This window comes from Alnus glutinosa, chromosome 2, assembly GCF_958979055.1.
Source record: "Alnus glutinosa chromosome 2, dhAlnGlut1.1, whole genome shotgun sequence".
Taxonomy (NCBI): domain Eukaryota; kingdom Viridiplantae; phylum Streptophyta; class Magnoliopsida; order Fagales; family Betulaceae; genus Alnus; species Alnus glutinosa.
The window spans coordinates 26,285,588-26,295,421 of NC_084887.1; the positions used below are offsets into that span (position 1 = coordinate 26,285,588).

General features: G+C 34.6%; 2 protein-coding genes across 3 annotated transcripts; one reads left to right on the plus strand and one right to left on the minus strand.

The window, feature by feature from the left end:
- Nucleotides 1-1,017: 1,017 nt before the first annotated feature.
- On the minus strand, nucleotides 1,018-5,447 carry LOC133859376 (uncharacterized). The gene is made up of 4 exons (XM_062294769.1): nucleotides 5,303-5,447; nucleotides 5,133-5,186; nucleotides 4,768-4,819; nucleotides 1,018-1,562 (listed from the first exon to the last, which is right to left on the minus strand). Exons 1-4 carry the CDS (start codon nucleotides 5,368-5,370, stop codon nucleotides 1,335-1,337), a joined length of 402 nt encoding a protein of 133 aa, XP_062150753.1. The 5' UTR covers nucleotides 5,371-5,447; the 3' UTR covers nucleotides 1,018-1,334.
- Nucleotides 5,448-6,782: 1,335 nt separating this feature from the next.
- LOC133861861 (protein PARTING DANCERS) lies at nucleotides 6,783-9,698 on the plus strand. 2 transcript variants are annotated; one of them, XM_062297679.1, is made up of 9 exons: nucleotides 6,783-6,835; nucleotides 6,969-7,043; nucleotides 7,771-7,895; nucleotides 8,127-8,215; nucleotides 8,290-8,385; nucleotides 8,476-8,570; nucleotides 8,647-8,687; nucleotides 8,821-8,904; nucleotides 9,503-9,698. In XM_062297679.1, the coding sequence occupies exons 2-9, from the start codon at nucleotides 6,977-6,979 to the stop codon at nucleotides 9,671-9,673; spliced, it is 768 nt and encodes a 255-aa protein (XP_062153663.1). In that variant the 5' UTR covers nucleotides 6,783-6,835; nucleotides 6,969-6,976; the 3' UTR covers nucleotides 9,674-9,698. The 2 variants fall into 2 exon arrangements, with proteins under 2 accessions (XP_062153663.1, XP_062153661.1); XM_062297677.1 differs by lacking the exon at nucleotides 6,783-6,835 and having other exon boundaries at nucleotides 6,856-7,043.
- Nucleotides 9,699-9,834: the final 136 nt, after the last annotated feature.

Below are 9,834 nucleotides of genomic sequence, written 5' to 3' on the forward strand. Positions count from 1 at the left end.
GCACCGTGAGTAATTCCATCATTTTCCGTTTTTTTTACGTCGTTTAACACCACGTGGAACAATCGTAATACGAAAACGAGCAAATGAAGACAGAACTCTTATCCTAATTAGTGCTTGAGGGAGTGCCACGTAGTTTGTGTCTACCCACGGGTTGGAGTCAAGGGTGGGGGCCATGTTTAGTTATTGGTACGGTCAAAAACAGGTTTTTTTTTTTTTTTTTTTTTTAAATAGGAGTAACAATTTATGTTCGCGTATAGATTTTAGGTGATGTCAAGGTAAAGTATAACACTATATATGTCAATTCTAACCAGACTCATTTAATTAAATGGATCAGACCTCTCAACTCTAATTTTATAATTTTATATTAAGTTCGTATCGGGTTCACGAGCCATGTCAAAAATTGCATGTTATTATGTCGTGTATTGAGTTCGGATCGTGTCGAAACGTGTATATAAAACTATACAAGTCAATCTTAACTTGACTAATTTAATTATTTATGGACATATGACCCATTTAATTATAACAAAGATATTGCCTGCCCATATGTTCTCTGCCATTTGAGAAGATGACGTTTTCAGAGCGGTTGATTTCCTATCTTTTTTTTCTTTTCAAATAGTACAACACAAAACTCAAACCACAGCAAGAAAAAAGAAAGAAGGAAAAAACGAACACGCTAGGTATGGGGGTTGACATCACTTATAGGGACCAAAACAACGGGGCAGAAAATCAGTGGGAATGCGTCTACTTTGGTCAGTGAAGACGGCTTATCTAGCGAGGTTATATATGCACAGAATCAGTGGTTGATTTCCTATCAAACCTTCTCTATGGTTACCTGGTTATGCATTTGAAGGAAGTTTCAAAATCCGAGACCAACTTGTTCTAGGGTCATGCAATTGGCGACCCTTTTTCAATCAATGAATTGTCTTTTGAATTCAGAAACACATCAAAAGCAAGCCACAACTTAACATGAATGTTTTTACTGAACATCACAAAGATTGGTAGGCTAACTAGAAAGACTCCAGCAGAAATTTGACATTTAAATTTAGAAATGCAACTCTCCAACGCAATTATAATCCAGGAGACAGTAAAAACATTCATAAGTCAATCCAAACACTAACTAATTCATTATAATCATAGATCCTTAGACGAAAGAGTGGTCTTTCAGGATTGGTCGTTGTGTGTCACCACCTCCCACCTATCCTACACATTCGATCAAGGTTCATCTAGTTTGCTGTAAAATTTGGTTGCTACAGCCTCAAAAATCCATATACATAAACCTGAAGTAATGAAGGATAAATATTCATGTGAAAGAAATTGGTCAAATCTAATTTCTTTCAAGCCATTTGTGATTCACTGCTTTTCTTTCCATATGTAGATGAGAAGAGCGACTGGTAGCAGGTGATTGCAAATTTCCCTTGAGGGAGGAAACAGCTGAATTCAGGATTCTGTAACGAGGACATGAACTTGTGAAGCCCATTATTCAGACCATCTTGCACTACCTGAGGCAATACCAGTTCAGTCCTTTCCATAGCTTTCACTGCAGAGCTCGCTGCAAGACTAATCTGTGAGGAAACAGGAGGAAACATGAACGTAATGAAAAATTCATCCTTCTTCCACATCAAAAAACCTTTACATCTTATGTCCGCATTGTACCTTGTAACAAAATATTTATAGATTCTATATGATTCTATCCTTAAAGAACCATGCAATGCTCTCTCAATATATATCCACATATGTGTGTGTATTTTGGATTAGCATGTTACATTGCTCCCATTATGCAGCACACTATTCATTTGGAGATAAAACTAGACACAATTCAAAACAGAAGGTTGCAATGGATGGTGCAAAATACATGTCAAGGTGTTAAAAACTATAAAAGGGAGTAACAAAAAAGCAGGGGCACCAAACCAAATATGAAACAGTAGATCGATGTTGAGTGGACAGATTATTAGTCATGTAAAAACATAATATATATATATATATATATATATATATATATATATATATATATATATATATATATATTCATGCTATAAAAAAAGGGCTAACTCTGGGGAAAAGATACTGGGCAATCAGTCTTTCAACATCGTGACTATTACTACATAGTTAGGTATTTACGTATAATCAGGCATATTTCCAAGGTTGTCTTTCAGCAAGTAGCTAGAGAAAATGCGAAGGAAGTCCAATTTGTACAAGGACTTGAATTATTTAGAATACATCTTGATTAGGGTCATCTCCTCAAATATCATTTTATGATCTCAATCAAATTAGCATTAGTGTGAAATTCTTTATGAGAATATAATAAGGCTATTCAATTTAGACAAGTCAGAAGGTATACAAAATCCTGTATCTTTTCTGTACTCCTACATTCTTATAATCAATACCATCTTTCTCAGTCGAGCATACCTTCTATCCGGACCATATGTAAAACACTACTTTTACAGCATTCAATAAGAATTTGACACATCATTTAAAAGACACTACATATACTAGAGCCTAATACACCGGATTATCACTTTTCTTATTTCTATTTTCCTTCTAACCCTAGGCCCTAGCGAACCAACCGCATACTACCCCACCTCTCCCAGCCGAACGCCGCCACCGGAATCCACGAATTCACCGCCTGAGAAGGATTTTGTTGGAGATAGTAGTAATCCACGGAGTCACCGCATGTCAGGTCAGCTTGCAAGTGCTCGTGCATCTTCAGTTGCTGCTGCTTATCGCCGTTTAGCAAATGATTATGTGAACAGATTGGTAGAATCCGTGGTAAATGAAGAACCGGACCCTGATGATTCTGGGTTCAATACACATGAAGAACCTGCTTCTATGGATTTGATAGAAAAAGAAAACTTGGATATTCAGTATCCAAATGAAGCAGAGAGAAAACCTGTTTATGAGCCTGATCCTGATGGATTTCCCCTTTGATTGTTCCCATTGGGTTTTCTATGAGTTTTGTTGATTGGGTTTTCCTTGGGTTGTTGATTGTTGTTGTTGAGATGGGGATCATGGTTGATTGTAGGGTGGCTGATTTGGGGGAGTTTGATGCTTCACCTGTTACTTAGAGATGACCGAATGGGATGAGAAATCTTAGATTGGTTTTCTTGTTTGGTTGGGTTGTTCTTATATGAGGCTCACAACAATGATAATGGGTTTCACCATTGTTGTCTGCAAGTTCTAGATTTGGCCAAATCAGTGATGGGTCAGGGGTCAAGGAAAGGAAGAAAGAGCCAGCCGTGGTTGAGGGTGGTGCTGGCCGTGGCAAGGGTGGAGCCAGCCGCTGCAGTCGCCAGAGGTTGAGAACGGCCGTGGATGTTCATATCCGGCCATGAAGGGAAAAGACAAAAATGTCCCAATTCGTTGAAGGATTGGCTGCTTTCATTCCTATTCTATTTGGTGTTTTTAGCTAATGTGTCAAAGTTTGATTAGAGGCTGTAAAATGGGGTTTTACAGATGGTCCGGATGGAAGGGGCTCTCTTCTCAGTTAACCTTGTCGTACTCTCAATGAAATGAGGAAACATGAGTGAAATGAGAATTTTATCCCTTGTTACTGCATTGAAGAACCTTTGAATGTTATATATGCAGTTTTCCTAACAACAAAGAATTCAGAGATTCTACACAACTCTATCCTGAAAATTTTGCAGCATCTACAAGAGATTAATCATAAATGCAACATAAGATAGATGCATTTATACTTGATTGGTACACAGGGAATGCCCAGGTGCATTGCAAGTAAAGGAAATTATGAAAAATAAAAACATGCAAAACCAATTTGCACAATCAAATGCCAAGGGGGCACATTATAAGCTAGAGGTAATCATATATAATATAAAAACAAGAAAAAAGCAACACTAAATAAAAGCAGGGGTATAACACTGAAGAAAAAAAAAGTTAGTTCCTTAACATCATTAAGTGATAAGATATCATTAAACTTTTAAAGTTAGCTTTCTGTGAGCAGCTAGACGAAAGGTGAAGAGAGTCCTACAAGGATTTGAAACATTATGCATACATTCATCCTGATTAGGTTTGTTTTAGACAATGTTATGACCAAAATTTAATAAAAACTACAAGTCTGAAACTCAGATGAAATGTAATTTTATAAATTTGATTGAGGCAAATCAGATGTCCATGCAAAACACTATATCTTTTTGTATATTATTATATTTTTATGTTAAAATGGCAACTTTCCTAGTTAGCCTCTTCTCCTTCCTTCTACGAGATCTCCAACTCCTTATTCTAGATGCAAGTTGCCAAAAACTTAATAGCACACAAATATACCACCAAATACACTTTAGTACTAAATCTAACAAAACCAAAATCTTTGGCCTCTCAGCAACAAATTCACACAAGGATTTAGCTAATGTATTTAGATGGGGACACACATTTCAGAATATTCATGTTTTCTTCTCAAAGTTTACAACTTTTGCTTCTCCTTTTTTTTAATTTTTTTTTTTTCCTTCCTTCTAGCAGCTGATTTGCATGTGTTACTTGAGTATAAACACAGGAATCTAAATTACAATGCTTGAAGCAGATTTGGACTAAAATCATTGGCAGAATATAGAAGCACACCTTTGTTAGAGTAACTAAAGCATTAAGTTTTTGACATATAGACCGCTTAAAATTCCATTCATCATAAGAAAAAGAATGTCTCATCAAGTTCACAAATTAAACACAACAAAGTATAGAATTAAGAGAAGTAGAGAACTAAGTAACCCTAAGAACAATCTAGGTGATGGAGAGTGTACATAAATAATAAAAAAGCCATCATACCGACTGAGAAACCGTCTTCGTCAAAGCTTTTGTTAGAGGCAGTATGCAAAACCTTCGTGGGATGGAAAAACAGAAAAAATAAAAAAAAAACAAAAGCATTTTAGATAAGCGTAAATTGTAGAATTCATACACATATTCTCCGTTTGCTTTCTGAGAAATTGTATTAAAGTTAGTGGAAATAGATGTCCTCAGTTCACTAAGCCCAGTAGAACTATTAGGCTCAGTTGAATTGGGTCTTTTAATTAAACCCACAGAAAGCATAAAATCCCAAAACTATTCTCTTCTTTTTTTTCTTTACTTTCGTTTTCTCAGTAACCAAATGGATTTTTGTGAAGGAAATAAATGGGTAAAGAATAAAAACTTACATTCCTCGGCCTCCGGCTAGAGCTTCTTCTGATGGGTCTTTCCATTCATCAATTCTGCAAAGTGAAAACTTATCAATTATGCTTTCTTGTATATTGCCATATATTTACATAAGTATACAGAGAGAGAGAGAGAGAGAGAGAGAGAGAGAGAGAGAGAGAGCAATATTTACACCCAACCGTAACGACGATCGAAAAGAAGGCGTTTGGAGGGTGGTTTGGAGGAGTCTGCCATGGACATTTTGGAAGACAAAACGAGAGGAAGTGCTTCTCTTATTTTCTTCCTGTGTTTTTTTAAGAGCAATCCTTGCTTGTAAAAAAAAAAGAGAAACTCTTATCCCACCCTCGTGTACTTGGACCAATAATATGAGAGATAATAGAGAGAGTATAGTGGAACTCTATTTTTTTAACAACATTATTGGTCCACGTAGATAAGGGTGGAATAAGAATGAGATAAGAGTGTACAACTAAGCATTTCTCAAAAAAGGTGCATATGCACTCGAATTTTTAATTTTGGTAATTATAGTTTCTAATTTATTACAAAACTCTCCGCATGTTAGTAAAACTCCTAAACAAAACGTAAAATGACAAAAATAATCCAAGTTTAAAAACTAAAATTATATAAATACCCTTAAAATTAAAATAGTTGAGTCCCTAATGGGTAGTTCAATCGACTGAGGACCACGCCTCATGAAGCGAAGATCACTAGTTCAAATCACTCATCTCCCTATTATGTGGACATGTCAAAATAAAAAATAAAAAAACGGTAAAACATAAAGTGACTAAAATACTTTAAGTAGGGAAAAGTACACATATCCCTTTCAAACTACTATTTAATTGTCAATATCCTCTTAAACTACCAATCCAAAAAATGTCAACGTCCACTATAAAACCAACAAAAAGATAAAAATAACCATAAATCTTTTTGAATAAGACAAAAATATCTTTATAAATTCGAGAAAAGAAATAAACTAAAAAATAAAAAACTTTAAAAAATATTTTTTAAAAAAACAAATTAAAGAAAAAGCGAAAAAAAAAAACTATTTTTTTTAAAAAAAAATTAACTGAAAATTTAAAAAAACAAAACAAACCAAAAAAAACCAGTTTTTTATTAAATTAAAAAGAAAAAAAAATTTATAAAAAGAAAAAAAAAACAGTTTTTAATTTTGTTTTTTATAAATTTTTGTTATTTAATTTTTTTAGATTTAATTTTTTTTAATAATTTTATGAAGGGTATTTTTGTCATTATGGGGATATTGACATTTTTTTTTGTAATTTAGGAGGAACGTTGACACAATTAGTAAATTTGAAAGACGTTGACAATGAGATGGTAGTTTGAGAGAATTACATGTACTTTTTCCTTAAGTTTAAAAGCTAAATTTATATAAATACCCTTAAAATTAATATTTTCAGGAAAAAAAAAACAGCCTGAGGGTGGTGGTCGATCCACCATCCCGAATCACCGCAAACAAAGTTTGTTAATGCAATAAAATTTTCAATTCATCAAATTTTAAAAATAATAAATATTATTTTAATAAAATTTCCATCCTTTAATTTTACATATTTAATAAAAAAGAATGGTTGGGACTAACGAGAAGCAACACGTATAAATTTTAAACCAAGGTTGCGCGGGTTTGTGATTAATGCAATAAAAAACTGGGGATTGTAGCTAGTGTAAGTTAGAGTAACGGCAGGCGAGTGACAGTGTAAGAGAAAGTATCCGAACAGTTTCCTTGAGAATTCTCTCCTCACAATCCCAATACAAGGCTCTCGTTTTTCTTTCTGCTTCTCTAAAATCTCTCTCTCTCTCTCTCTCTCTCTCTACAACTTTCTTTTCAGCTTCACAAATGGCGAATTTTCAAAGAAGCTACAGAGATCCGACGGCTCAAAATCCATCAAAGCTCACCAACGCAGGTTCCTTTCCCTCGCAATTCAATGCTTTGTTGTTCTGTTTTCATTTAGCTCCATTTGATTCCAGTTGCGATCTGTTTGGCTCCTCAGAAACCGTAGAACTAGAAATCAAATATGACTTGGAATCTCACGGCTACTTTATAAATGAAAAGGAAAACGCAATAGGTTGTCGAATTTTAAAAATCCAGTTATTTATTTATTTTCTTTCAAGAGTCAAATTCATGGTCTCATCCAAAGAGAGCATTACTTTCTGTTTGGTTCCTGAGAAGATCCGCAGGAATTGTGCCTGATAAATTCAGCAAGTTATTTAGGCTGTTCAATTTCTTAGTAACCAAACGGAGATTGCTGCTCAGTAACTAATTTTTCACAAAATATTTGAAAATTTTAAAAATACAGTGAGAGATGTTAAACGTCATAAAATTTCCACGACCTTCCAGAATATGATCAAAGTTTTCCGCATGATTGCTTAGAAATAAAGAGGCTTATAATTTTTCTAGCTAGCAATAATGGTAATTAAGATTTTTGAATTTTAAATATTTAGCTCATGATCTTTAGTAATTTTTAAACATGAATTTCATCTATGGTTGTATCTATGTATAGAGATTATGCGTAATTGAAGCCGATCACTGTGAGTCGCATTAAACATTTGTTGTAAACTTGTAGCATTCAATTAATTGTATGTCTTTTTGAAATGGCGTAGTTTGAGCCAGTGTTTGTTTGACTACTGCAGGTTGTAGTGGGGTTTGTATGATGAGCACCACATGGAGAGATGAACAACACCCATCTTTCATAAATTTTGTCGCCTCCTTCCTCAGTGCAAATTCATTCCGTCTTAACTTTGTCCCAATCGCCCCGGTATATGTATCTATTGTTAAATCGTCACTTATCAAAAGCTTAAGTTTATAGGAAAACGTGAATTTAATCATTTAGTATATTTGCTCTTACACAACGAAAAATTATCACTCTCCCAAAAGCTTAAACTTATAAAAAAGTATGAATTTAATCTTTAATTAATACTTTAACATCTAATTGCTTATATTCTGAGTAATATTGGCACATTGCTCAATTGGACGGTTTTATCTGTAGGATTTCATTTTCAATTGTGGGGGATTGTCGGTGGCATTCGTGTTTGTGACAAAATTGGATTCCAAATACATCTCACCAATTTTCAGCAGGTATCCAGGCTGTTGTAGATTTTGCCCCTCTTAATTGTCTGGTGTAAATGCTTAATCTGATCAGTTCTATGCAGAGTTCAGAAACTGAAGGGGCAATTTGCAAATCTCTATGTTGTTGTCATCCTCCCAACCAAGGAACAAAATGATTTGTTTGTTCGCTCTTACTTCAAGTGAGTCATATGAAACTTATGTCACAATTGATTTTTTTGGGGGCATGTGACCGATTTTAAGGAACTGGGATTTGTTTGACTCTATGAAAGATATGGAATGGAGCTTGGTAAGCCAACCTTTGTGCCTGTACAAGACTTAGAGATGGGCTTTGAGAAGATTGTCAACATAGCTCACTCTCGTGGGGGTAAGAGCTTATTATTTGAAGTTCACTTGAATGGATTCCTCCAAGTGATTTCCCTAAATAAACATGCAAATTGCAGTATGCAAGCAAAAGGCTGCCATAGCAAAATTGAAAACTGAGGTCAGTTGAATAGAACTATTCTTTTGCTTTTATTTTGTACTCAAAATTAAATATTCTAAATTAACAGTGTCATTTGCTCATTGTTTTTCAAGATGCACCTAACACGCGCTTTTATCTTGTCTTGTTTGTGAAGAGGAAACGCTCAGTGCAGGGGATGGACGCTTTCCTTAGAGTGGTCACATCCATACCAGGCATTGACAATCATGATGCGAATGCGGTAATTTTAACCCACTATAATGAAACCAACCTGTTCAATCTTGTAGTTTTTTTTTTCCTCTGGCATTCGTGCATCTTTCTGATGAAACATTGTCGTCTAAATTATATTGGACGATATAAGGAGTTTTTTTACAAATCATAAAAACAAAACTCTACACTAGGGTTTGTTTGTTCATATTTTTCAGTTTTGACAAAAGTGAACAATATAATATTGACCATGAAATAGCTCTTCCCCATTTCACTTGAAATGGAGAGGATCCTATTCCTCTCCAAAGTCCTTAGTCGCAGCCAGCATTTCCACTCTGAGACTTTAATTTATTTGCATCAAGTGGTCAGTCAAAGAGAAGTACGATTAATAATCCACAAAAATCCATGCAACTTATTAGAAGGATCCTGATAAGGCTCATTCCTGCATATCCAGGCATATGATGAGCCTGGCATCATCTTCAAATCTTTTGCAACTATTACCTGATGGTAGGACAGTTTTTTTGGTTTTTTTTTTTTTTTTTTAATTGTAGGACAGTTTCTGTTTTTTATTCATTCATATGATGTGATCATTGAGGTTTTCGGGACATTCTTATCCTGACATTTCTCTGCAGCTTCATCAAGCGATTGGTTCGGTTGAGGCAATTGCAAAGGCATCGAAGGAGTACATTCTAGGAAACACAGACCTTTCAGCTGACAAGGCAGCAATAATTTTTAGGTTTTTCAGAGATCCAAAGTTTTACCTTAGCCCCAAGATCAATGGATTAGAGAAACAGTTTATTTGAATGGAATTCTGAAATATTTTGTCAAGCAGCCTTGAGGTGATATTTTTTTAATCTAGCATCACTCACTGAAATTTGTATTATAAATCAGCTTCCAAACTAAAACTTTTACAAGAGGAGCCATAGAAAATTGCAATATGAATATGAAGATTAAGTTGTTTGCA

Coding starts and splice junctions, on each gene's coding strand:
- LOC133861861 (XM_062297679.1), top strand. CDS start 6,977: ATGGCGAATTTTCAAAGAAGCTACAGAGATCCGACGGCTCAAAATCCA. Junction 7,044..7,770: donor ATCAAAGCTCACCAACGCAG/GTTCCTTTCCCT, acceptor TGACTACTGCAG/GTTGTAGTGGGGTTTGTATG. Junction 8,688..8,820: donor TAGCAAAATTGAAAACTGAG/GTCAGTTGAATA, acceptor TTGTTTGTGAAG/AGGAAACGCTCAGTGCAGGG.
- LOC133859376 (XM_062294769.1), bottom strand. CDS start 5,370: ATGTCCATGGCAGACTCCTCCAAACCACCCTCCAAACGCCTTCTTTTC. Junction 5,187..5,302: donor GATCGTCGTTACGGTTGGGT/GTAAATATTGCT, acceptor TTCACTTTGCAG/AATTGATGAATGGAAAGACC. Junction 4,820..5,132: donor CTAGCCGGAGGCCGAGGAAT/GTAAGTTTTTAT, acceptor CATCCCACGAAG/GTTTTGCATACTGCCTCTAA.